Raw genomic sequence first — 26,899 nt, forward strand, 5'->3', positions numbered from 1 at the left:
ACGTAGAATTGGGTTTAATCAACATGATTTAGTTCATTATTATTATTGTTAAGCCTTAAATGATTTGACTGTTCTCATGAAAGCAAAATATAAAATGTTTTTGATTATTTCTTATAAATTTGACATAATGTGGATGCAGTTTCAGTGTTATTACTACAATGTTAAAGCTGTGTGAGTCTGCCCCCAAGTGTTGCAACCACACAACAGCTAAACCACAGCTGTATCCTCTAATGCATTCAGTTTGGAAAGAGAAAATAAACATGAATCCACATTCAAACAATGGAAATGCAGTGGAGTAAAGTCAAAGGTTTTAGTTCCTTTGCCTGATATTGTTAGGCATCCTACAATAAGTCACATAATACTATGTACAATAGTTCAAAACATGCTGCACTGTGATAAAAAGCATATGCACTACAGTTAATAGCCTATTGTAATTATACAATACAGATGATAATAGTATGAGTGGAGTTATGTTTAAGGATGCTGGATAAAAACAGCATCAGTGTTGATGACTGTCTCTCCCACACACATCCGGCACAAGCTGCATCATTGTCTACATATAAATATAAATGTATGATTATAATTTATTAATTTACATCAGCGGCACCTGTAGTAGCTCTGTTTACAATGTTCTGATTAGCCACAGTAAAGAATTAAAGACCTGTTAGTAAACTAGTAAATTAAAAGCAGTAAGCACGATTTATAGCCAGTAATTATTGGTGTGTTCAAGTGCTGGTGACCTAAAGTTGCTGTAGCTCAAAAAAAATCTCTATTTTACTGTAATAACCACAATGTCTTCACGAAGTTGGGTTAGGGTTATAAATAAATAAAAGATACATATATGTGTATAATTTAATACTAAAATGCTATTGTTTCTGTAATAATATCTATTTATAAGTGTATAAAAAATTATATAGTTACGTTGCGACTTTTTTTCATTTATTTACATCCATGCGCGTTCACAAGCGCAGGACGCGCGTTCACATTTCGCCCATCCCCTGCCGCACGCTTGGCTGAAGAACAAAGTTTGTCGTTTGTTATCGACACAAACACGGATATAAATACTTCTCACAGCTAAAAGGTAATGTTCATCTCTCTCCAAACTAATTGATTAACAGATTTAAATGCACTTTAATTTAATTTATCTTTGAATTTCATTGAGGAAGTGAGTCTGAGTGTTGTACTGTTAACTGTACTGAAGAAACTTGACCTTAACTTTAGTCAAACATGAGTTCAGAAGTGAAAGGATAACACTATAAAATGATGAAATTATGATATTAAGTTGGTAGCTGGGACATCAGATTGCATTTATAGTATGTTAACTCAATGTGTTACATAATATTAGCAATATTATAATTAATATCATTAGTTCTGCTGCTGCTGCTGTTGCTACTTCATAGTGAATACAAGTAAGATCTGATTAACTCCTAATGCACTTCTCTGAGGAGGAAAAAATACATTCTTAAGTGCTTATTTTGTATTTTTAGTGTCGTTTTACAACATGAAGCCATAAAATGGTGTGTTTCATTATGGGGAAATGATGCTGATGTTGAAAATAACTCACTTCCTTTTTAAGACTTCAGCAAATGGTGGCTGTGTCAGCTTATTGTAGTTGTTCTTTCTTTAAGTCAACGTAGCAGAAATAGTAGAATAAACAGTGAGTTCAAGGTTTTTTTTTTGCAGTTATGGACACATGAATAGGGCATGAATCACACTCACATACTGGCTTCAGTGTTCGCTGTCATGTGTGGTTAACTGTGTTTTATTCCCCCAGATGTGGAAGTCAGTCGTGGGCCACAATGTGAGCATGAAGGTGGCAGCAGAGGGGGACGACTGGGAGACAGACCCTGACTTTGAGGTACTGTATATATCCTGGAGTGTGTATCACTAAGGGGAAGATATATGCCAATGCAATAAGTCTTCTTTTAGGATTTCACGCTGCATTTTCACCACAGCCTCTGTTTTTTGTCTTTTTTTGCAGAATGACGTATCAGAGCAGGAGCAGAGGTGGGGAGCCAAGAGCGTTGAGGGTTCGGGACGTAAAGAGCACATCAGGTAAGAGATGCAAAGCCATTTTTTTTCTGGAAATGAAAGGTTGAACCTGTCAGAAGATTTCAAGAAACGCAGGTCAGAGTGGGTGCAGAGTAGCAACAGGAAGAGGAAGTGAGAGCAGAGCAACAAGCTGTCAGACTGTCTCCTAATATGGATAATATATGACGATGACGCGCTGACAGTGAGCTTTAAACCAATGTGACTTCTCACTGCGGCTGTATCATAAGATTAGGAGAAGAAACTGCTCAAAGGTGTTATAATGTTGCATCCGGTGAAATGCAGTTCAAATATAGTCCAAACTTTTAGCACTGGCCATATTCGATATCATTTTAATATTTACAGCTTCGGCCAAACTCCACTGTGCCCTAAAGGTGTCAGAACAAATCTGCAGAGGCATAGTTGGCATAGTTGGTGCTCAGTGTACACAGTCAAATCAATATGTAGTAAATCAAATCACACATGAAAGAAAGTGCAGAGTACTGGTTTCAATGTTATCAATTATAAGTAATTAACAGAAAGCAGAAATGTGCATTTATGTGACAATATATAATAATAATTTGTCGATCTACTGAGAACTGATCATCTTAATCATCAAGTTAAAATACTATATAATCATTTGTTGGTTTAAGCTTCTCATATAGTGATAAAAGTAACGAAAGGACGAATAAATCACAACGAGAGCTGTGACACTGTTGACACAAAACATTGTAGAAGTATCACTGTTAGAATCTTTACAGCTTTGTCTGTTTTACGTCATTGTAAATTGAATATCTTTAGATTTTGTGGTGTTGGGCTATAATTAGCAATCGAGCAAAATTAGCAATTTGAAGGTGTCACCCCAGGCTGTGAGAATTACTTTAGTGGTTTATGTCATTTTATGGACTTAACGAATAGTCAGACAATTGCACCAACATTGGACCCCCCCCATGAGCTGTGTCCTTAATGAAGTTTTGAATTGAATTCATGTATCTTCAATTAGATATTTGAACATACTAGATATGAGTGCACCATTAAAAGCATCAAATGAATGCTTTTATTACATTTTGATGTCTTTATTTTTACTTTATTTTGTCATATTTACCTCCAAATGTATAGACATGTTCACACTTCCTGGTTTTAGTTTGTTTCCAGTTCATTTTAAAGTTCTGCCTTGTGTATGATTCAAGATAAACTAACGTAAGCCTTTATTAGTCTCACGATGGGAGTAATTGACAGCCTTACAGCATCAAAGTGGGTTGCAAAAATAGAAAGAGCATCAATAAAAAAACAAAAGAACAAAAAGTAGGTGAAGCAATATGAACAACAGGAAATAGTAAAAAAATAGTAACAGTATGTGTGACTTGTGCTACAGACTTATGTGAGTATGTTCGGTATAAATAGTCAACGGTAAATATGACTAATATTACTATTATTGTGCATACTGGGGGCGTCTGTGTGCACAGGCCTTCAGATGTCAGTATGTTTGACGTCTACGTGACCTTTTCAGCATTGAAGCGCTCAGACAGAAAGTGGCTGTGGAGCACGAACAGGTGAAGGGTAAAGAGCACACTCCCAAAGCATCGTACGGATATGGAGGGAAGTTTGGAGTGGAGAAGGACAGAATGGACAAGGTAAGCAAACTCTCTGATATCATTTATGCTTATATGTAAACCACCTGCTGTTAAGGGATTAGTTTGTGCATTAATGTATGTCTGACTACCCAGGCGGCTTTGGGGCACGACTACGTGGCTCAAGTCGAGCAGCACTCCTCCCAGAAAGATGCAGCGCGAGGGTTTGGCGGGAAATACGGAGTTCAGAAAGACCGAGTGGATAAGGTGAGAGGAGAAGCAGACTGTTTTACACTCTGAGTCTTTTAATGAAAAACAAGAGAAAGCAAGCACATAAAACCATTTTTTTCCTTACACTATAGTAGTAAATGTATCAACAGTTAAGAGATTGCAGCATTTTCCTGTAAATATCTGACATGCAACATCTGTAAATTCCTTTAAAAAACATATAAAGACTCACCTTTTAAATGTTAATGTGAGTAGATTTGCTTTTATTGAATCTCACTGAACATTTTCAGTTCTCTATTTGATGTTAGTTTTCTGTGTTTCATTGTATTTTAATGTTTCTGTTCAACTGAAACTCTTGCTTTACTTATATAACTCATAACATAACACAGTAGATCCAAAGTGCTTTACACAGAGGAAAAACAAACATAATAAAGAGAAATCAGAATGATGATAAAACTCACAACATTAATAATAAAAGTACATGGTCACATAGAGCATAGAGACACACTTTAAACTGCAGTGTATGAAATCTGTTATCATAATTATTATTAAATGCAGTCTCTGTGTGTCTGTGCAGTCTGCCATGGGCTTTGAATACAAAGGAGAAGTGCAGCAGCATGCATCTCAGAAAGGTTTGGCTCTCTTAATATTTAATATACTCTTTTTGGAAGTTGCTGCCAAACAGAAGTTCCTCATCCAGGATTTTTTTTCTTTACATGGTTTTAGATTACGCTAAGGGATTTGGAGGGAAATACGGAGTGGAGAAGGAAAAAGTGGACAAAGCTGCAATGGGGTACGACTACAAAGGCGAGACAGAGAAGCATCAGTCACAAAAAGGTGAGTTTAAGTCATAATAATTGTTAATTGTGACAGTTTTCTAGACATTTTGGCTTCATTTTGTCTTCTTATTTTTTGTCAGATTACTCAAAGGGATTTGGAGGGAAATACGGTGTGGAGAAGGAGAAGGTGGACAAAGCTGCACATGGGTACGATTATAAAGCAGAAACAGAGAAGCACCAGTCACAGAAAGGTGAGTTTAAGTTGTTGCATTTTCTGACTCTGCTTACCAAACATCTGATTACATCCACTCTTATTCTTCTTCTTCCTTCTTTTTTTTTTTTTTTTACCAGATTACTCGAAGGGATTCGGGGGGAAGTTTGGCGTCGAGAAGGAGAAAGTAGATAAAGCTGCCTTGGGGTACGATTATAAGGGTGAGACGGAGAAACATCAGTCACAGAAAGGTGAGACGACACCCACAAAAGTGTTTATTAGCACTTATCAGAAGAGTTACGGTACGTCAGACTGATCCAGCTGGTCTCTGTTTAGATTATTCAACAGGTTTTGGAGGCCGTTATGGAGTACAGGCAGACCGCATGGACAAGGTGAGTGTCAGGGCTACAACTCATTGTTAATTCATATTTTTGATTGTTGTTTACTCTGTAGAATAGTAGAACATCTCCATCACAAATTCCAAGAGTCTAGTTTTTATTGTAATGGGAAATAAGATTTTAGCGTCTTTCAGTAACTTATAACTTTTACACATTAAATTAAAGCTATACATAGTTTTCAAGTCTTATAAAGTAATTCAGATTTGATGTAAGAATAATATAGATATATATATAAATATAATTAGTAAATATTAATAAATATGTGTGCAAAATGCCACATATGAAGAGTGTGGTTAACATGTGGTTTATTGGTTGGTGGTTGGCATTTAGATTTATTTACAGTTGATAAACTGGTAAGTTTCAGCACTTGTATTCATTATGGTGAATGATAATTGACTTAATTCATGAATATAGTGTAAGTTTCTCTGATGTTTATTCATAGAGTGCAGCTACCTTCTCAGACATGGACTCCCCGACTTCTGCTTATGAAAAGACGCAGCCGTTAGAGGCCTGTAAGTTCATTTTTCCCTCATCATCATCCATCCTACTGAGCTGCTGCAGGTGCTTTGTGTTCATATTCACTCATTCATTCATTCATTCATTCATTCATTCATTCATTCATCTATGTTATGCAGCAAGCGCAGGCGCAGGGAAACTGAAGGCACGTTTCGAGAACATGGCCAAAGCTTCAGATGATGAGAACCGAAAGAAAGCAGAAGAAGAGAGAACCAGGAGACAGGCGAGAGAGAAAAGAGAGCGAGAGGAAGCCAAACGCAGACAGCAGGTAACACAAACGCTCCACTTTAACTTTAACTACATCGAAGAGCAATAAGCTAACTAATGCTCATCATGCATTATTATTATTAATGATAAATGTTTCCTGTAGGAGCAGGACAGCAGAGAACAGGAGGCTCATCCACCACCTGTTCCAGATGTGGCTGAAAAGTACAACATGCCACTACCTGAGATCCCCCGCTACGTGCCAGAGGTAGAAGAAACACAAGAGTCAGAGCCAGAACCAGAACCAGAGCCAGAGCCAGAGCCAGAGCCAGAGCCAGAGGTGAGACACTCTGACTTAGATTAATGTTAGTTGTAGCAAAGCTTTATTTAATTCAGGCAAGTTTTAAAGACAATGAAGAAGGAATCTCTTTTAATTCTCTTCAAGAAAGCAAATTAAAGTAATTCCCAAAATATTCCTTTAAGTATGGCATCCCTGTACTGCAGTCGCTCGTGGTTCAGGGTCTCATGTTAAAATCTTGTGTGTTTGACATCATCTGTGCAATGTTTCCAGGACCCAGCAATATACGAGGAGCCGCCGTCCTTGCCTCCACGTGGTGACGATTTCCTCGAATCAGATGTTCCCCCGCTCCCCATGAGGTCATCAGAAGTTGATGAGGAGGAGGATGAAGGAGAGTATGAGGAGCTCGCTGAAGCACCACCACCTCTGCCACCTCATATAGAGTCAGGTCTGTCTCAGAGTGGGCCGTCATATCAAACATCAAACCTTTTACACATGTGAAATACTCATTCATTTGTTTTCTATTTGACAGCTGCGGACAATGACTATGAAGACCTGTCGCATGGCATGAAGGCAGTAGCACTTTACGACTATGAAGGAGGTACAACACTTCTTTTTTTTTTTACATTGAACAACCATCTCTCTGTACCAGGGGTGTCAAACATGCGGCCCCTGGGCCAAAACCGGCCCGTCGAGTGGTCCAATCCGGCCCACTTTCTTTTCCTCCCTCCCTCCCTTCCCTCCTTCCATCTACCCTTCCTGTCTTCTCTTCCTTCTTTCCATCTGTCCTTCCTCCCTTTAATCTTTCCTACCTTCTATCCTTCTTTCCTTCCCTCATTCTGTCCCTCCATCTTTCCTTCCTGTCTTCTTCTCTCTTTCTTTTCTTACATCTTTTTAGTGGTCTGGCCCACATCATATCAAATTGGGCTGTGTGTGGGCCTTGAATGAAAATGAGTTTGACACCCCTGCTCTATACTGACAAGGACATTCTTCATTCTTCTGTTTTTCTTTTTCCACACAGGCGCAGACGATGAGATCTCCTTCAACCCAGATGACGTCATCACCAACATAGAGATGATAGACGAGGGCTGGTGGAAGGGGCACTGCAACGGCCGCATCGGTCTTTTCCCGTCAGCTTACGTCCAGCTGATGTAACCAAAATATTTATATAATCATTCCAGCAAAATGTATGCTTCTGATCATTTGACTTCTTTACTTTTACTGTGTAATATTGCGCTTAGTTTGTGCCAGTGAGTATCTGAACACCAAATGTGTATTAGTGGTGAGTGAAGTTACATCTTATAACTGCAACAAACTGATCAAGTCAATAAAATGCTACACAGGCAAGCTTTCTGTTGTGTTTATGCCAAAAACCTTTATTAATTATTTCCGATCAATGTCAATTTACAGAAGTATTAGAGCTGCAATAATCGTATCATTTTACATAATTATGTTGTTAAAACTGATGATTACAACCAGACTGTGTGGTTAAAAAATGACTAAATTGATCAAAAATGTGTATTTATATATGATGTTACATATATCTGCTTTAGGTGGAATGAACATTGATATCAGAAAAATATTCTAATCAATGTTGTCGATTTTGACCTTTTAAGGCCAGCTCTAAAATGATATACAACACAAGTCCTGAAGAATCAACATCAAAATATGCTGAACAGAGCAAGTCACAGGACTGTTAATACATTTCTTTAATCTTACAAAATGATTGAACTTGTAGCAGAGAATACATGTCTAATACCTCCACCGCTATGCTGCACTTTGAAACCAGACACATTTTTTTCTTAAAACTTGTCTTGATGTCAAAATGGAGCTGCTGTTCCATGAGAACAAACAGAACAACGACAACAGGTTCGGTGGCACGACCGTGAACCGTGTGATCCACCGAGAGAATGAGATTCAAGTACAGAAGTCGACAGTTATCATGTATGCAAGGAATACATGAAATAATCCCAGGCTTCTGCGTTAAAAAGTCTTTAAGGCAAAGCAAAGATCTTTTGGCTTCCTTTTGCTTTTACCAGGCGATACCCTTCTTCTTCTTCTGCTGCTGCTTGCCCTGACCGCCTTTCTTTGTCATCCGTTTGGCTTTCATTTTCTTGGCCTGCCGCTGGCTCATCCATGTAGGATACTGTCCATTTTCATCCAGCAGAGTTTTCTTGCTGCGCTTGCCGTCCATATCCATTTTCCCATCTATAAAACACAAAAGGCAACAATTTTAGACTACGGTAAATAAATACAGTGTGTCCCAAAAGCAAAATGGTAATATAATTTGGTTACATTTGAGGTAGTAAATGTATTGCTTTGCATCTATGAGTTTTATTTAGCCCATGCTGTGCTCAATCTCTCACTCACCATCGCCCATAGTATCTATCATATCAGCGTCGGTCTGTTTCTTGATCTTGTCAGCTGGCACCACAGTGGCGATTTCCTGCATGTCACTCATCGTAGCGTCTGCCTTCACATCCCGACCAAGAGCCTGTTTCAGACGGGCCAGCTCCTTAGGGGCGTTCTTCTTTCTCTTCTCCGCTCGCATCTTCCTCTTCCATTTACTCCGGAGGCTTTTTGCCATTTTAAGGATTTTCTGAAATAAACACAGATAGTCAGTCACGACCTTTCTGAACACAATGAAGAGTGACGGCAGTCTGAATTGATTATGCTTTAAGTGAACATCTTTCTTAAATATTACCCCACATCCCAGGAACACAAAGAAGCCACAGAGGATTAGCTTGTTTGTTCAATCTTTCCCATTTTAATTGTTTCAGTAAGGGAAGACTAAATATTAGAAACACCTCTCAGTAAAATTAAACACAAACACAAAAAATGACAATAAAAATGTAAAACATCTATAAAACAGGTTAAAAAAAAACCAAAAACATGAACCACGTTTGTTTTTAACGATACAGACTTAACAAAATGTCAAATTAGTGTTTTTGGAGAGTTTTAGAGCCATGACAGTGAGTAGATGACTTGTCCTCCTTGCTCACACTTGTCTTATGTTGATATTAACATTTTATTTAAATCTCACATGACATCAACGCATTTGTTACTGTTTGATGGTGGAAAAAACACAATCTTTAAAGCTGCAATAATCAATTGGTTGCCAACTATTGAATTAATCAGCTAATTCTGATAATTGATTAAGATAAATATATTTAGGTTGAGGACAAAACAAGACCATTTTGGCAGTGAACAGTGATACACACTTTTCACCAATTTTATGCACCAAATAACTAATTTATTTTAAAAACCCAAGGACTTGCTGATCATTTACATGGCCTTGCTTGTCTAAACATCACCAAGAAAACACAGGTTATGGTTATTAGTCGATTAATCGATTAGTTTCCAACTATAAAAACTACAATTACATGACTACAAACCATCAAGTAAAAACAGGATGTCATTACTGGAGGTTATTATTTTTCTTGGATAATTATGTTAGATTTGTAAATATTAACCACAGCAGCAAACTGTTAGCTACCTCGTTAGCTTTCCAATTGCTAACTATTCCTATCAAAACAGGCACTTTAAAAACGACTTAATTCAACATGCTATTACCTACAAGCTGCTAGCAACATTTCCACATTATAAACAGTGAATTTAACTTACAGAAAATGAGTTTTTAGCAGCTGAAATCTCTCCGTAGACGCACACTGACTGCTCCGTACATACACGTGTTTACAAGACGTGAAAAAAACTACGTAATGACGCACGCTGAAGAAACTGCAACATGATTGGCTGCCAAAGTCAACGTGAGAAGCGTGGCGTCTGATTGGCTGACACTCTCAATCTAGGAAGGATTGAGGGATTGTGAAACGTAAACAAGAAGTTTAGGAGAGGATAGTGAATGACTGAAGCCCCCAAACGCGCTTACGAAGCGTTAAATTAAGCTGCTGAAAGTGAGGCGGTGACTCGTTACGTTGTGTAAAGTTGCTGTTTTTCCTCTTAATTTTGAAATAGTAGACCCTAATGAGCAGCTCAGGTACTAGTCTGGCTCATGTTCGCAGCTGCGGCTCAGTCTGCAGCCCTCCGCTCTCTCCTTCTTTATCAGCGATGTTCAGCATGCTGGACTCGGCTGCAGAGCAACTAATGGTCCATAAAGACTTCCAGGCAGCCTTTGATACCTGCAACAGAGGCCTGGAGAGTCTCGCCACCATGGAGCAAGAGGACAACAGGTGACAGGCCTGAAGCTCACTCTACATGACTTATTCTGCAGCCTGAATGTTGGTGTGTTTCACTCACTCAGGTGTTTTCTATGTTTTTTTATCTCCTCAGGTGTGCAGAGTTAAAGGCCGGCTTCTGCATCTTAGGGATTCAGGCTCTGGCTGAGCTGAATCAGTGGCATGGTGTCTTCTCCTGGGTTCTTCAGCATTATGAGCATCAGGAGAAAATACCAGCTAAAATAATGCAGATGTGGTGAGAAGAGCTTAAGCAATTAGTCACCAATTATTAAGTTAACTGCCAACTATTTTGATACATATTTTTTTTGTTATTTTGTAAGAGTCTCTGATCCCAGCTTCTGAAATGTGAATATTTTAAGATTTTTTCAGTCCTGTATGACAGTCAACTAAATATCTTTGAGTTGTGTACAAAAGAAGACATTTAAGATGTCAACACAGGCTTTGAGAAACATTTTTCACAATTTTCTGACATTCTGTGGACTAAACAACTAATCAATGACTTGAGAAAATAATCGCCAGATTAATTGATTAGTTGCAGCCATACTTTGTAGATTGACAGAAAAAGGATTGTCTCAATATTATGGTTATCAAGTAATAAGTAATTCATCTCTGTTCCACCTTCTTAAATGTGAATTTTTGCTGATTTTCTCTGTTTTATTATGACTGTAAATTGAATATCTTTAGGTTTTGGGTTGTTAGTCAGGCAAAACAAGCAAATAGAAACAACTACTTTGCAGTTTAGGAAGTGTGATAAATTGATCATTAGTTGCAGCTCTAATGATGAGGAATCTGATGAAATATGAAGCAAATCAAATTAAATAATGTACATTAGTAAGGCAACAATTATTTTCATTATGGACTCATCTTTACCAATATTTTCTCAATGAATTAATCACTTTGTCATAAGTAAAAAATGTCCCTCATAATCTTCAAATTTCTAGTTTATTTCAACCATCAGTACAAAACCAAAATGTGACCAAAGTACTATGTAATAATGCTCACATTTAGGAGGCTGAAATCAGAATTTTTTTTAAAATTACTTAAATGATTTGCTGATTGTTTTTCTGTCAATCAAATCAATCTATCATCTCATTGCATCAGCTCTAAAGTACATATTTAATTAGCTTTCTCTTATATTTGCAGCATACTTCTTTACTCCAAAGTGGGTGAGCCAGCTGTGCTGCAGGAGGCGTCCAGAGCTTGGTTACAGTGTTTGTCAAACAGTAGAGCAGCAGGTTTTGGGACAGTCGCAGAACTGTACCTACTGCATGTCCTTGTACCTCTCGGACATACGGAAGAGGCGCGGGAGCTGATCACCGGTGAGGTCGGAAGCTGCGCGTTCACAGAAGACCAGAGGCAGACAGCGCTGGATATTGTAGATGAAAAAGAGCAAGAGAATCAAGAAAATCCTCCTTGTAATCCAGACTCTGAACTTGTTGCTCAAATTGCTTCAACTCAAGGTTAGAAATATCAGCTCAGTCCTGATGACATGCATTATAAACTCCTCACATAAATCCCATAATACACTCTGATGGTTTTCCTTTTTTGTTTGTGTTAAACAGGAAGTGTAATCCATAAACTAGAAGCCATGCTCAGGCTTCTCTACAGAAGACTGTTGGCGCCCGGCTCCGGCTCCTTCTCTCTCCGGAGAGTCTTTCTGGCTGGCATCCTTCTCTACATGCTTCTTGTCCGAATGGATCCAGGTGGGATAAAAATGTTTTTTGTATCTCAGACATCAATAGGCCTCGCTGAAAGATAAATAAAACTGATTGGAAATAAATAAATCTTCCTGTTCTTTGCCCACAGCTCTTCCTTCTTCATTCATGTGGATTTCCAAGCTTCTTCAACTGCTCAAACAGATGTGGAGTGCCATGTTTGCTCCTTACTATCAGACCCTCACTCAGAGTAAAAGGCTATAAGAGACTGAAAATCTGTCTAATTATGTTTTACTCATCATTTGGATTCATTTTACTCTTTCTTGTTCTTTGTAGGCAGAACATGGTCTATTTCATGTTTACCTGTGAAAAACATCTGTCATATTAACAGCTTTCATGACTCCAAATATGGACATATCTAGTAATGTTTGAGTTAGAAATCGTGGATGCCTCACTGAGGTCAAAAATCTATTTTACATAAGTGTCCTGGTCAAGATCACCGCAGCACAAAGGACATGAAACATAGTAAATGTATGATAAAATGTGAAAGGAATAATTACAGATAAAAAAAACCCAGATGTGATCAAATGGTTAATGTAATATATATTCTGTATATAACAACTATTTAATACTGATATAGTATATTAATTTTATTTTTTTAAGGTTTGTGAGAGTGATTCACACTCCTGTACAGGAAATAGATTAAAATAAATAAACACATTTTTGAACAGCTACATTTGAGTTCTACTTTTCTTTGAACACATTAAACACATTAAGGTTTGATGCATGCTTTGGCTACATCTGGCACTGAAATGAATTTAAAACAAAAAAGCATAGGTTGTGTGTGTGTGTGTGTGTGTGAGACCCGTCTGTCTTGACTGTCCCTTCTTTCCTTCCTTCCGTCTGCTCTTCCTCCATCCCTCCTTCTCTCTTTCTTTACTCCCTTCCTTATTTCCTTCCCCCTACCTTCCTCCCTTCCTTCTTTCCTCTGTCCTTCTTTCCTTCCTTCGTCCCTTCCTCTTTTTCTTTCTCCCTCCCTCCCTCCTTCCTTCTTTCCTCCCTCCCTCCCTTCCTTCTTTCCTTTCCTCCTTTCCTACCTTCCTTCCTCTCTCCCTTCCTTCTTTTTTCTTTCCTCCTTTCCTACATTTCTTCCTTCCATCCTTCCTTCCTCCTTTCCTACCTTCCTTCCCTCATTCCTTCCTCCCTCCCTCCCTCCCTTCCTTCTTCCTCCCTTCCTTCCTTCTCGAGGACAACAGGAGGGTTAAATGCAAACCCAAAGATAATCAGACTCAATAAACCAGAAGATATTCACATGAGAAGCTGTATTCAGATCATTTGGGACTTGATTGAAATTATTCAAAACAATTAATCACATATAAAAATAGTTGGCAACTAATCGATTAATTGACGTTGCAGCCCTAAAATAACTGTGAATGGGGGAAGTTTGCATAATGAAGCTGCCACGAATGAATGCAGCATTGTATTTTTTCATTGTAGTGTGGTCTCTTCTATTATAGTAAAAAAAAAAAAAAACTCATTAGTTATTGCACCACCTATTTTACTGCCTGTTTATTGGAGCTGCGTTTAAGTTTCGATTCCGGCTAACAGCTGGAGCCCGATAAAGCGAAACTGAATGTTAACCTGTAGATGAGACGGTGATGTTTACACACACAGGAGCCTGGACAACCCATTTCACGACAAGTCACGTAACATTTGATTCGTCTCCTGTCCATAAACCGGTTTATATCATGCAGGAAGGACGAGTCTCTCTCCAGTTCGTCTGTCTCCTCCAGCCTTTAAGTCCGCAGTGATGTCCTTCATCGCTGTTTTGGTCTCAAAACTCGGTTTGGGGGACCTCTGCCACGGTAAGTAGACTCAATTTAGTCTGTGTGATGATGGATTAATAATGTTAAATATGACATAAATATCATTAAACACCTCTCTACATTGTAATAAAAAATGTACTCTGCAATAAATAGCCTGCTACCACTGTGAGATTTAACTGTGAGGTATTGACCCTTAGTTTTACTTGAGTGCATTGTAGATGATTACTGATTGACTTCTCCCTATGATAGATATGATGATATGATATTGACAAGATTGTGACATAACAAAACAAACATTCAAGATTGAATCATTTATTACATAACATATGAAAAATATTCCAGCATGATGAATAAAACATCAACATATAACACAAGTGTCTGGTGCATTATAGGGACCGCTAGGGGACACAATAAGTTAATGGGCTGAACTGAGTTTGAGGAAATATACGAATGTGCTGGTGCGGAAATGCTCTTTATCCTACATAATCTTTTTCCCTGAGGGGAGGGCTGTAAAAAGTAGTCATCTCAACATAAATGTAGGTATTATTCATTGCATTGCATCATATGGATGTTTTTAGGTTTCTGGTCAAACATCTGTCCATAATAGAAGTCTATACTAGTGTGATTATAAAGAACTTATAAGCATGAATTATTGGTTAATAAATCATTTTCTAATGTGTTTTAAAGCATTTATAAGTTATTTATAACTTGAATAACTTACCAGTTAGAAAAATCCCTCTCCAACATATCAGTGTCATTAATAAATTACCTCATGTTTCCCTTTTTTTTAAAGCCATCAAAACTGTAGTTATAAATATTGAATTCCTATATATCCTATATATAGGATATATTCCTATAAATATTGTATTTCTGTTAAGCCACCAATAAAACTTTAAACTGAAGTGCTAAAAAGACTAAAAACGTTTGTTGTTAGAGGAGGACCTGGCAACCCAAAAGGTTTTCTTAATAATGTTGTGCAGTGAATGATTCATTAATCATTAACAAAGTCATTGATTAATGCTTATACATCTTATGAATTAGAAAGGGTGGCTTATTTGAAATTGGTCACAAATACTGGTCAGCAAAATCCCTTACATTACTTCCTGAAGTTTCCTTGACAATCCCGTCCCTAGAGGCTCAAGGACCCAAACACTGGTGTAACTTTATGGGTAAAATAAGACCTCCAAGGCCCTGACATTGATCTGTAACAAGTTTGTTCACGGCCCCATTCTGCAGGACATTTTTCACTGTCTATTTTTTTCTCTCCTCACAACCAATAAATCTTTCTTGTGAGCAACACAGCGGCATAGAAAGCAAAATACTATGCCTCAGATCCGTGTAAAATAAACCCGCTGTGCATAGAGCCATAAACCAATAACCCAAACACATCTTTATTTGTTTCTCCTCTATAAAATGACTGTTTATTTTAATAAAACATACACATGATGTGGGTGTTCTGCACCGCAAGACTTCACTGTTACATTTTTATTTTCTCTTTGCACATGCAACGACCTGCTGACACTCTGCGCCTCTAGGCCATGGATTTGATGGACGATAAATAGTGTTATTTAACCTTTCTGTTGTTCCATCACAGGAATGAGAGGCCTCAGCAATTACAATTTGTCCTGCTGTGTGAACACTTTGCTGCAGACTTTCTCTGCCACCTTGGAACTAGCAGATCTACTAGACAAGTAAGCAGCACACCAATGATAGTCCAGGATTCACTATAATTGTGATTTCTAACACTTATCTTTATCACAGGGTGGAAGACATAATGCTTTTGATGTTTAAAAACCTCAGAAATCCAGTTAAAGTGATTGTTTTTGTAGTTCTATGACCCTTTGACCTCATGAAACCCTCTCAATGATTGGACACAATGCTGCTTTTCTCATGTTAATTGATGGTTTGTGAATTGCACAAGGTGGGACGCTGCCGGCGTGAGAACAGACAGTAGTAATGTCCCGCAGCAGCTTAAGAAAGTACTTGTGGCCATGCGGAGCGACCACCCTCAGCCTGCTCCCCATCGTGACTTCCTGCACTGTCTGGACAGTAACCGCATCCAACGTATGAGTTGCAAAAACTGCACCATAATACTGCTTTTTTTAAAATATAGTATAATTTCACATCCTCTTTCTGTGGAAATGTTTTGCAGTTAGTATACAGCATGATGCCGATGAGGTGTTCCTCTCCATCCTGAACTTAATACAGAAGCAGATGGATAACAAAACACTGGTTTGTATTTAATCATGAATATACTGTTGTTGTTGTTTTTTAATTGTAAAAACATTAACTATATAGTTTGTTTTTCCTGCTAGGCTCTTCAAATCAAGGATCTGTACAAGATTTCAGTGCAGACGCAACTCAAGTGTTTAGATTGTGACTCCATCCAGACTCTGGACAGCTACCTGCTCAGCCTGCCGCTACATATCAAGGAAGATCAAAACACTCTGGTGCAGTCTCTCTCTTTTGATTACATGTAGATTGTTGTAAAGAAATATTTTTGACATGTTGGAAGGTGGACTTATTTGACTAGACTGATGCCTATATGCTAAATATGATTATACTGCCAGCAATTCACAGCCCTCTTCACGAAAGGGCTTTTACAACCGAGGATAACCAAGCTCCAAGAAGTAGTCACGTCCCACACCACAAATTGTCATCTCTGCACTTGTTTAAAACAAACAAAACAAAATTAAACAAACAAGATGTATTTAGTGAGCATTTGAGGTGTTGTTGCTATGCTAAGCTAAGCTAAGCTAAACTAAGCTAAAATAACTGATTGTTGGCTGAAACCTTATAATAGACGGACATCAATCTTCTCATTTTATCCTCATATTAATCTTATGTTTCTCACCATGTCAAACTATTGTGTTAAACTTTGCTCAATTTGAACATTCAAGTATTTCTAATATACCATTTCAGGAAGAATGCATGAAATCCTTCTTTGAGCACCAGGAGCTAAGGGGCAGAGATTGCTGCACCTGTGAACCGTGTGGAACCAAGACTCCTTCTAAACAAGTAATGTTTCGTTTAAATGCTTCCCCTTAAAAATATATTAAGCCAACATTGTCCTCAACTTTGGCATCTCTTTTCTCTTTCAGGGAGTCAAACTGCTTGCCCTGCCTCCTATCTTGTGCGTGCACCTGAAACGATTTCGGAATATGCGTGGTTACACCCGAAAACTTCATTGCGAAGTAAATTTTCCAGAAACCCTCGACCTCTCCGAAATGATTCATGAAGCATTCTCAGCAGAATTTGCCCAGGTATATGCACGTCCTGTAGAGTATCTGGATGTTGTATTTTTTGTAATCTAAAAGGTTATTTATTTTTCCAGAATAACTGCAAGTACACTTTGTATGCAGTGGTAGTGCACTCTGGCGAAGCAATGTGTGGGCACTATACTGCCTATGTTCGTCACAGCAGGACCCAGAGCTGGTACTATGCAGATGACAGCTGTGTAAAAAAGGTAGGCCCAATTTAACAACATCTTATACTAATTGAAGACTCTTTGTTTAAAATATTGGTGAAATGAACACCCTTCTTAATCAGTCAAAATGAAAGATAGTTAGATATTAATACTCAAATGTAGATCCCTGTTTCAAAACCATTCAAGTATTCAAATACCTCATATCTAATAGTGTATGCTGAAAAATACATGTATATCCATGTATCCATAATATAAATGTGTATTAAATGTCTTATCTTATGTCCTAAAGTTTGCTCCCAAAAGATTTATTTTTATTTTCCTACCATTCTACAATGTCTTGTGCAAATTTGCCATTACTCTAGACTGTGATTTGTAATCTAACAGGTGTCCTGGCAAGACGTGCAGACAACCTATGGAGGACATAGAAGGTAAATTATTAAACATCCAACCGTTTGAAATGTTATGTCTTGAATGGGTTCTTTTGATAACGCTGAACAGTGCTGCGTTTGACCCTGATAACACTGTGTTTTATTGGTTAGTATATAGCCACTGTATGTATATATGTAGACACCCGGTGTGACCCAGTTTCCCTAGTTAAGAGAAATCTTAAAGGATAGGTTCACAATTTTTCAAGGCTGTCTTAGAACAATAGTCAGGTGCTCAAATGAACGTCCTCCTTTTCATACTGGACATTACTTTCTATGTAAGTGATGGGAAACTAAATCTTCAGTCCTACTGTGCAAATATGTATTTAAAAGTTTATTTAAAGACAATTTGAGGCTTCAGCCGTCCAAATTAGTCAAACAAATTGAATATCTTTTCAGTGCCGAATTCCCTTTTTATGATTCTTCCACTGAAGCTGAACAAGAAAACACTGTTGAGATGGTTTTTTTTCCTTGAAAGACTATACCTGTGGAAGATATCCACTAAATTGGATGACTGAAGTTTTATATTCTCTTTAGATAAACTTTTTTGCTCAAAACACAGACTGTTGCGGGCCCTGTAACTTAAACTATAAGTGCATTTGAAGGGGATCTTTTAGTAGCCAGTATTAACAGGAGGAATGATTACAACCTGTTTCAATTTGAAGGTTGTTATAGCGACACGTTTATGCCCATAGTTTTGACATTAAATGTTCAATCATATATGGGTGTTAAGGTTGGATGTCCGCATACTTTTGCTATGACATTAGAGAAGAAAACACTTCATCATCTTTATTAAGGAGTCTGGCGTGACATCAAATGATACATGCCAAACAGTTTTTTTTGCTATCTTCTACATACCAGCAACATGAAGTTTGAAACTGTCACTCAGACTGAATAAAAGCATAAGTTAAGGTGGCGGTTTACATCCACCCAGAAATTTGATCCTGTTCTTAGCTTGACATTTTTTGGAAATACACTCATTTGCTTAGATTAGAAGATTGATATCACTCACACTTTTATCTATTCAGTTGGAAGCTGGAGATGTTTATAGCTTAGCTTAAAATATCGTAACTTGTGATTTTTACTCTGTGGTTGTAGTACAGATTAAACAAACAAGATATAACATGTTAATTTGTGAGCTTTAGAGGTGCTAGTAGCTGGATTTACCTTTGGACAGAGGCAGGCTAGCTGCTTTCAGTCATTATGCTAAGATAAGCTAACTGGCTATAGCTTCGTATTTACTGTATAAACAGGAGAGCGTTATCAATCTTCTCATCTAACTGTCAGCAAGACAGCAGATAAATGTATTTCCCAAAATGTCATGTTCATTTTCGGCAATCATAGTGTGTGAGAAATAATCTCCTCCCCCACCTATAAAATTTTGAAAGCAACAAAAAACAGCACACAACCACCACATTTCAGTCTGCTTAAATGACCTCCAGGTTATTAATAACATTTAAAGGCTTAAATGCTTGGCCCCTGCTGACATCAGAGCTTTTATCTGCCTACTTGAGGAAACAGTCTTAGATCTCAAGAGACAAAGCCTTATTGTCTGTTCCTCGGTTAAGATTAAAGAGAAAAAGTGACCATGTTTTTGCCACGAGGGCTTTCAAACTTAAGACCCCTTTTAGAGAGGAAATCCACCTTGTCTGTTTTGCTGTCATGTCTGTTAACAACAAACTACTTGTGCCTTTTTATTCCTGTTTATTGAATTTTCTCAATGCTCTGATAAGTATAACTTTTTTTGTTTTTTAAAGTACCTCTATTGTGGTTTTCTTTACAGACAAACAGCGTACATGCTGATGTACAGAAGAGACTCCAAAGAGGAGGGACACCAACCTGAATGTTCGGGCTAAAAGGATGAATGCAGATGAATTAAAGTAGAGACAAGGTGAAATATAGGATACACATAGGAATTTTAAGCAATATAATCCCAGACTTGATTTAAGTTATTTATTGTAACCCTTTAATTAAAATATATATGGTGATTTTTTAAATATTTAATGATATTTCTGACCTCTTAAAGCTGCATTATTGGACACAAGCAGAGTAATATTTTCCAAACACCAGTAGGTGGTGTTGAAGACTCAAAACACTTGCTGCGGATTCACGATCAGACCACACACTGTGAACATGCTGAATGATACTGGGGGTTGGTTTGAAGACAATGCTTAGCTTAGGTTTTTACTGTTTGAGGGGAAATACCTGCATTAGGACTAAGGGCTTATTTTCCTGACACTGCTTTGTAATATATGAGTCACTCGTGAAGAACAATGAAGTCATTTTTTCTTTCATTTGGGCTGCCAAAAGCAATAACAATAACAAAAAAAATAACTTACTGAATGAATGATTTTATGTTTTGCATTTTCTCACTACCAGCATTAGCTTTAAATGGCATTACAGCTAATCTGTGGGTTTTTTTTGTTGCTTTTGTTGATAAGTTTCTCCTCTTTATTGCTCTATCAATGCACAAACACCAGCACATCTCATCATCACCTGAGCTCAAAATGTATTTTAAGTGTCTGTACTGTGTGCATTTTATATTTTTGAATGCATTTAGGAAACTATCTTACCAAGAAGAAAAAAAAGTTGCAGTTGCAGCCACAGTGCGTGGTATAGGCTGTCAGCAGAGTCTCTAAAGTTCCCACTCACTTCGCCAAGAGTCTGGGGACCGTGTGAAATGGTGCCTATGTGCTGCAGAGCTCTGACAGAATGGAACATGTCTGCACAGTGCCACAGGCTGCAGGCCTCATGCTTAGTCATCTCACTGCCATGTAGCACAGGCACAGCTTTATGTATAGGGGGTATCTCAGTGTGTCTGGATGTGGGTCACAGTCACAGATATGGTTAGGCGTTTCACATTGAATTGGTGACTTTAAGGTCACATCTGTCTCTGAGAAGTGCCAGTAAGGAGCTGATACTGAAAACAGTCATAATCAGACAGGCTATTAACATATGCTGAGAGAGAAAATGTGCATGTTTACATAACAGGAAATGTTGATGATTAACAATAAATGCTATGCATTGCTATCATTTGTTACATTAATATCAGTGGTGGAAGTCTGCATTAAAAACTCTTACTCAGCAAATGTACAGACATAAAATAACAAGAAAAAAAGTACTAATAATGCAGAATAGCCCCTTTCTTATTATTGGTGGAAGCAGTAGGGCTGTATTTAACGATTATTCACTATCGAGTAATCTGTCAATTATTTTCTCAATTAATCCATTAGTTATTTGGTCAATAAAATGTCAGAAAATGGTAAAAATAAATGTTCAGGTTTCCAAAAGCCAAAGGTAACAGACCAAAATGTCTTATTTTGTTCCAACCAACAATCCAAAACTTAAAGATATTCAGTTTACTGTCGTATAAAACAAAAGAAAGCTGAAAATATTCACATTTGAGAAGCTGGAGTCTGAGAATTTGGAGATTTTTTCTTAAAAATGAATCTAAATGATTTATAAATGATCTGAATAGTTGTTGATTAATTCAATAGTTGGCAACTAATCGAATAATTGACTAATTGTTGAAGCTCTAGTAAGAAGGGTTGTACTGTTTAGCCGGATAAGGTGGGGCTAATCACTCCTATACATATTGTTGGGTAGTTTAATCTAGAAAATACATTATATCCATCAATTAAATGTGCAGATAAATGTCAGATGAATATAGTATAAACGTTATGTATTTGAGTAAATGTATTTAGTTACTTTTGTCTGCTGCACAATAGAAGACACATTTGGTATATGTCCCCAATAACCAGACCAGATTGTCCTGATTGTGAATCTCTAGACAAGCTGTAATTTTAGACGATTTTTACAACAAGAGCTGAAAAACACGATTATTGTCGAATATAATAGCTCCTCAACTTCCTAAGAAGTGATTCTTCCCTTGGTAGGGTTTTAATTAATTATTCATATTCCACCACCATGTGTCAAGTAGATTTTAGGTGAGCACCTGTTCAGCACCACCCTGACATTGACCACATCACAGACATGAACAATACGACATCTCAAAAGCAGTACAGCCTTAGGCCATTCGTAAAGTCTGACTGAACGTCTGGAAGTCTCTCTTTTCAGGCACGAGTCACACATGCATGAGCTCTTTGTCACTATTGAGGTTGAGCCTTAACCCCTGGATGTGGTTACACAGACACTTTATGATAGATCATAATCCCGGCAATTTAGTTATAGCACTTTATCTTGGTCAGGTGTTAGCCAGTCAGCCAAGGGGCACCTTATGTTGTATTATGTTGCATTTCTCCGGGAACGATAGTGATTGACACCATGAACCAGTGAACACCACAATCGACGCAGCTCTTACAGTGTCTTTGTCAGACCGCAGTCCCAGTACACGCTGGAGCAGCAGGGGTGATATTCCTGAGGCTTTGCAGTGTGGCAACACTTAACTGTTTTCTTTGGAGAGTATGTAGAGCTTCATTAATGCTTTTTAGACAATGTTGATGTGTGTTTACCAGTTACTAGGTGAGCACACCACTGTGATGCATCGAGGAGAAAATGGAATTTGGCTATTTGAGAACCACTCTTAAATGTTCCACCTTTTTTCTTGTGGAGAGGATTTCACAGGCTTAGATCAATGCATACGGCCGAGTTGAATTGTTTTAAAGGCCACAGACAGCGTGCAAGTACTCAACCGATATGACTATTTGATAATGATCACCAATAATGTAATTGTGCGTTTTGCCCTGAGAGCAGTAACACAAGGTTTCAGTCTGGCTGGCAAACTCTGTAAGATTTAAAAAAGTTGTAATGCCCTCATTTTACAACTGTTTAGGCTTGATTGTTTTACCCTCCAAACATCACTGCCATTACCTAAAAATACACATACATGCACATTTTTTTGGTTGGATTCATGTAAGGGTAAAACGTAGCATCTACCCACAAAATCTGTTTTTAACCATCTGGTTTAAGAAAATAAAGCTGTTTTGTGTCTGTCCGTTTACAAATAATATTTATATCGAAAACAATTCAATACAATTTATTACTTTCAAACATGTGATTCTAAGGCAGCTCAACTACACCAAATAATTTCCCAGAGCCAAAAGCTAATATGGCAATTACGGTTATGCTGCTTTTCATTTACCTCGGAAGTTGTGCATGACGTTACACCTGAATTTGATTCGCTCCCAGCTTAGAAGTCAGCTGTATTTATGCGTACAAACAGCATAGCGACATGTCCACACATAGAAGTTGGACAGTGTTTTATGTATGACTAATTTAATGACACACAAATAAGACAAAACTGCTAATAAACAGGATATGACTACAACTTTCTCACTGCTGATGCACGTGGCTGGTAGGGATCGTCCTACTTCACAGTTACAGTTGAAATGTCCGACTTGGGGATTTGGAAAATTTTGACTTCCGAGTACAACTGGAATGCACTATTGAGTCAAAAGCTAAAATAGCAGCTACATGATTAATGGATTTAGCTACTTCCTCATCTAGTTATGCGCAAGTAGTCATTTAATCATAATTGATATTTTTCAAATACAGATATCAGCTTCAAAAGTACATTTTGGGTTTAGCCTTAGCAGCTATCTCCATCTCTAGCTTTCAGTCATGACTTAACGACACAGCCAGAGTGCATTTAGCGGTTTAACTCAGTTCTTAACTTATTTTTGTAACTCAGTTTCAACCAAATAGTTACTTTATAGGGTAATGTGGAGCTGTCTCTTTCATTCAGAGTTTATAGGTTCCGTATTCTGGTTTTATTTTCACAGCCCTAAAAAGGATGCATGTCATGCATATCTACACAGTTCCCCCTTTTCCTGCTCATAATGGTGGTTGTCTGTTAAACTGGCTTATTAGAGGAATGCTCCATTATGAGATAAGTGTGTAAAGGAGGATGTTCCCCCCTAAATGTCAAAACTGAGACCCTTAAACAAGCCCCGTCCTGACTGTCCCTCATAATCCTATATAACCTATCTAACAGCAAATCTCTGGATGCTTCAGGGGTGGTAAGCCAGCTCACTCAGCTATCCTTTAGTTACATAATGAGGTTTCACATAGGAAATGATTCTCTTTTGCTCTCTGCAGGCCTTGGTGACCATGGAGAAGTCTGCTGTTGTAAATAGCAAACAAGAACTGAAGGCAAATGTCTGCTGCATGACTTAGATTTTTCCTCTCATATCAAAAAAAAAATTGGTAAATCAGATAAAGGAGCTCAGAACTGACAAAAATATCAGCATATTTCTTCATAAAAAGAAAATCCTGCATAATTTAAATGGCCTAAATCCAGAAGTAAACCATATAACTTCAGCCATCTAGGAAGACATTTGTTTTGATTGATTGGTAACCTACTTATCTTCAATTTAAAGCTCTTGGCTCATATTTATGGTGCTGAAACCAGGCGGGCGTCCCAGATGCAATAATCTGGCCATATTTCTTATCTTAAGGTGTGGGACAGGATGGTTTTACTAATGTGGGTCCAATACATTCTTGAATTAATGCAATATGCATTTAAGCACATTAAATGCAATACCAATAGTTACTCAGGAGACTTGTAATGCTTATTTTTAGGCAGATTTCAAATGATGTTATTGCTAACATTAATAGATTGTGTGTGACAGCAAAATCACTGTAATTACTGAAATGACCAATTATGGGCATTTACTTTGGCTTTGAGTATTATTAACCAGAATAGTTTTTACTGTATGAGTTAAGGTGATTTAGACCTTTCAGTCTCCCAGTCAGTGTCCCAGATTTAAGCCTGACCTTTCCCACTTTCGAAAGGCACATAATCCGAGACATGTTGTCACAGGAAACACTTTCATACATGTTATTTCTACCCTAACCCTCTTTTCTGATATGATTAGAAAACACCTTGGGGATTTCAGAATGGTATTGGGTGCAGGTGTAATGCATTGTTCTCATGTTGAAATACACTGCTGAAGTGCCAGTTGCAAAAATTGTCCCACATTACTCTTACTCCCCCCCTACGCTGGCCTGTGAATATATACTGCAATGATTTCAGTGGAATTCGTAGCATTTAGCGGTCGTGTCGAGGAAAAAAGCTTTATCATTCCCCAGTGAGTTCATAAAATTTCCTCGCATGAGGAGAGAAAGGGAGTCTGGTCTGACACCAAGTTTGTCTCTCTTCACGTGTTCAGTTGTCCTCCCCGAGATTCTTGGCAGTCCGAGTGCAATAAATAGAACATCTGCTGAGTTTTCTAGGAAAAAGGATGTCGAACAGTCAAACTGAGCAGCAAAGAGTAAGTGCTTTAAATTTGGTCTGGTTTGGTTTGGACCCGAGCTACAGTTGGGGCTGATTCGGTTTTATTTGGGTTAACTCAAAATGGCAAGTGACACTGCTACTTAGTGGCAAATGATATTCGGTCTCAGTTATTTTTCAGGTTATTTATATTTATTATGACTTGGCTGAACAGAAAGTTAGTTGACTCCCAAAGCAGAGGCAGCAGGTTCTCACAGGAGGTGAGCTGAGGCCCCTTGGTAATTGCAGTCATGACATGTAAGGATATATGACCTGATGCCCTACCCTTGTCTTCATAGTTCTGTCGTTACCCTTCAGTTAGCGCCTTATCTCAGCTCCTTATCATCAGAGTCAGGATCCAGGGTAGATCAGCCGTCGTCTCAGAAGTCGGGCTGCTCAGGTTACGGGTGAAATGGCTTTACTGATGGGCTCAGGTAAGTGTCTGTCATTCGCTGAGCTTCCTGCCTCAAAGCCAGCTCCTGCTCTAACATGTACACCACCATGTTTATGCACCTCTACACTGGTGGCCCCTCCACTAGTACCACCAGTCCTCAGAGGTGGAAGAAATACCACGATCCTTTAAAAAAAAAAAGTATCAAAACCATGAAAAATGAAAAAATACTTAATTGCAAGTTCAGTTCATTTAAAATCCTACTTACGTTAAAGTATAGTAGTATTATCAGCTACATTTACTGAAAGGACTAAAGTGGAAGTGCTTGTTTTGCAGGGATGTGACATACTGTATATATATTTAATACATTTAACAAAGTGCATTGTAAATACCACTGGTGGAAATTAACCAGATACATTTATTCACCCACTGTATTGAAGTAATTCAGTGTTTCCATTTTATACTGGTTTATACCTCCACTACATTACATTTGAGAGTGACATATTTTGCACCTTTAGTTACTTTTCAGATGAAGATTTGACACAATGGGTAATATAACAAGGGTTTAAAAGAGCACGTGGTAAAAGATTAAGCCAGTAGTTTCAAACCTTTTAGGCTTTTGACATCTTACAAAAATCAGTGTGTAGCCGGAGTCACATTTCAGATGTCTGTGACCCTGTTTACACTTAGTTTTAAAATGCATCTCAGCGGATTAGCTTACAAGTGGACAGTGCTAAATACAATTGTAAACGACCATTGCGATGCTTTGTGATCTGATCACTCCAACAATCAACCAAGGTGGTCTGGGACGCATTAGTCCTGCCAATCTGAGCAGTTGAAATAGTCCGTACATGTACATTAGTTGTTGAAGTATATTTTCATAGCTAGTCCGTGCAAAACAAATCTGGCACTTGTACGTAATAACACCTAGGTTTGGAGCCACTGACCCATTAGTCTAAACTAGCTAACTATATTTAAAGTAGTTCAAACTAGCAGAAATAAGCCTAGTGGCGTAAAAAAGCACAATACACATAACAATATTTCCTAGTAGAAGCATCAAGTGGCATAAAATGAAAATACTCAATTCAAGTACCTTAAAAAATGTCCTTAAGAACAGTACTTGAGTAAATGTACTTAGTTACTTTCCACCACCAGTATGGATGCCTTTTGTTTTATAATATGTTTTTATTTTGGTGCAGTTTTTAGAAGCTTTGCATCAGTTTTAAAAAATAATTTCCACTCAAAACACAAAATGATAATCAACTCATGCTGTGACTTGTTCAGGGGAAAAACTAATTTAAGCATTACCAGATAGTTATATAATAAATCCTCATCTTCACATGGCGTTCCTCTAATTGAAATCCCTCTCCGCCAGTCTCTCAGTTTACAGGAATGAATGGAATTGCACCTTGAGGCTGACTGCTGCCTCATCGGTCCAGCTCTCAGCTAGCGATAAGCTCTCAGCAACCTGTTAACTGCCATAGACACACATTTCAGCTGTGCTTGTGTATGCAT

General features: G+C 37.9%; 4 protein-coding genes across 5 annotated transcripts; 3 read left to right on the forward strand and 1 right to left on the reverse strand.

The window, feature by feature from the left end:
• Positions 1 to 973: 973 nt before the first annotated feature.
• On the forward strand, positions 974 to 7,560 carry hcls1 (hematopoietic cell-specific Lyn substrate 1). 2 transcript variants are annotated; one of them, XM_053344167.1, is made up of 16 exons: positions 974 to 1,081; positions 1,775 to 1,858; positions 1,982 to 2,055; positions 3,539 to 3,662; positions 3,756 to 3,866; positions 4,405 to 4,459; positions 4,554 to 4,664; positions 4,747 to 4,857; positions 4,958 to 5,068; positions 5,154 to 5,209; positions 5,658 to 5,727; positions 5,851 to 5,999; positions 6,102 to 6,275; positions 6,507 to 6,681; positions 6,766 to 6,834; positions 7,255 to 7,559. In XM_053344167.1, exons 2-16 carry the CDS (start codon positions 1,775 to 1,777, stop codon positions 7,386 to 7,388), a joined length of 1,608 nt encoding a protein of 535 aa, XP_053200142.1. In that variant the 5' UTR covers positions 974 to 1,081; the 3' UTR covers positions 7,389 to 7,559. The 2 variants fall into 2 exon arrangements, with proteins under 2 accessions (XP_053200142.1, XP_053200143.1); XM_053344168.1 differs by lacking the exon at positions 974 to 1,081 and adding an exon at positions 1,637 to 1,657 and having other exon boundaries at positions 7,255 to 7,560.
• Positions 7,561 to 7,661: 101 nt separating this feature from the next.
• llph (LLP homolog, long-term synaptic facilitation factor) lies at positions 7,662 to 9,933 on the reverse strand. The gene is made up of 3 exons (XM_053344187.1): positions 9,858 to 9,933; positions 8,604 to 8,832; positions 7,662 to 8,441 (listed from the first exon to the last, which is right to left on the reverse strand). Exons 2-3 carry the CDS (start codon positions 8,818 to 8,820, stop codon positions 8,266 to 8,268), a joined length of 393 nt encoding a protein of 130 aa, XP_053200162.1. The 5' UTR covers positions 8,821 to 8,832; positions 9,858 to 9,933; the 3' UTR covers positions 7,662 to 8,265.
• A 115-nt stretch (positions 9,934 to 10,048) lies between these two features.
• Positions 10,049 to 12,818, forward strand: pex26 (peroxisomal biogenesis factor 26). Its single transcript, XM_053344176.1, has 5 exons — positions 10,049 to 10,423; positions 10,524 to 10,664; positions 11,573 to 11,889; positions 11,992 to 12,132; positions 12,236 to 12,818. The coding sequence occupies exons 1-5, from the start codon at positions 10,218 to 10,220 to the stop codon at positions 12,346 to 12,348; spliced, it is 918 nt and encodes a 305-aa protein (XP_053200151.1). The 5' UTR covers positions 10,049 to 10,217; the 3' UTR covers positions 12,349 to 12,818.
• Positions 12,819 to 13,770: 952 nt separating this feature from the next.
• usp18 (ubiquitin specific peptidase 18) lies at positions 13,771 to 19,750 on the forward strand. Its single transcript, XM_053344174.1, has 10 exons — positions 13,771 to 13,949; positions 15,505 to 15,601; positions 15,832 to 15,974; positions 16,063 to 16,142; positions 16,226 to 16,360; positions 16,833 to 16,928; positions 17,012 to 17,173; positions 17,245 to 17,376; positions 17,722 to 17,765; positions 19,546 to 19,750. The coding sequence occupies exons 1-10, from the start codon at positions 13,895 to 13,897 to the stop codon at positions 19,616 to 19,618; spliced, it is 1,017 nt and encodes a 338-aa protein (XP_053200149.1). The 5' UTR covers positions 13,771 to 13,894; the 3' UTR covers positions 19,619 to 19,750.
• Positions 19,751 to 26,899: the final 7,149 nt, after the last annotated feature.

This window comes from Scomber japonicus, chromosome 23 (assembly GCF_027409825.1).
Source record: "Scomber japonicus isolate fScoJap1 chromosome 23, fScoJap1.pri, whole genome shotgun sequence".
NCBI classification, from domain to species: domain Eukaryota; kingdom Metazoa; phylum Chordata; class Actinopteri; order Scombriformes; family Scombridae; genus Scomber; species Scomber japonicus.

Excerpts from the sequence above, each read along its gene's own strand:
- hcls1 (XM_053344167.1), top strand. The coding sequence starts at position 1,775 with ATGTGGAAGTCAGTCGTGGGCCACAATGTGAGCATGAAGGTGGCAGCA. Across the intron at positions 4,665-4,746 it reads GAAGCATCAGTCACAAAAAG|ATTACTCAAAGGGATTTGGA; the intron begins GTGAGTTTAAGT and ends ATTTTTTGTCAG. Across the intron at positions 5,728-5,850 it reads GACGCAGCCGTTAGAGGCCT|CAAGCGCAGGCGCAGGGAAA; the intron begins GTAAGTTCATTT and ends TATGTTATGCAG.
- llph (XM_053344187.1), bottom strand. The coding sequence starts at position 8,820 with ATGGCAAAAAGCCTCCGGAGTAAATGGAAGAGGAAGATGCGAGCGGAG. Across the intron at positions 8,442-8,603 it reads GATAGATACTATGGGCGATG|ATGGGAAAATGGATATGGAC; the intron begins GTGAGTGAGAGA and ends TGTGTTTTATAG.
- pex26 (XM_053344176.1), top strand. The coding sequence starts at position 10,218 with ATGAGCAGCTCAGGTACTAGTCTGGCTCATGTTCGCAGCTGCGGCTCA. Across the intron at positions 11,890-11,991 it reads TCAAATTGCTTCAACTCAAG|GAAGTGTAATCCATAAACTA; the intron begins GTTAGAAATATC and ends TGTGTTAAACAG. Across the intron at positions 12,133-12,235 it reads TCTTGTCCGAATGGATCCAG|CTCTTCCTTCTTCATTCATG; the intron begins GTGGGATAAAAA and ends CTTTGCCCACAG.
- usp18 (XM_053344174.1), top strand. The coding sequence starts at position 13,895 with ATGTCCTTCATCGCTGTTTTGGTCTCAAAACTCGGTTTGGGGGACCTC. Across the intron at positions 16,143-16,225 it reads AGATGGATAACAAAACACTG|GCTCTTCAAATCAAGGATCT; the intron begins GTTTGTATTTAA and ends TTTTCCTGCTAG. Across the intron at positions 16,361-16,832 it reads AGGAAGATCAAAACACTCTG|GAAGAATGCATGAAATCCTT; the intron begins GTGCAGTCTCTC and ends ATACCATTTCAG.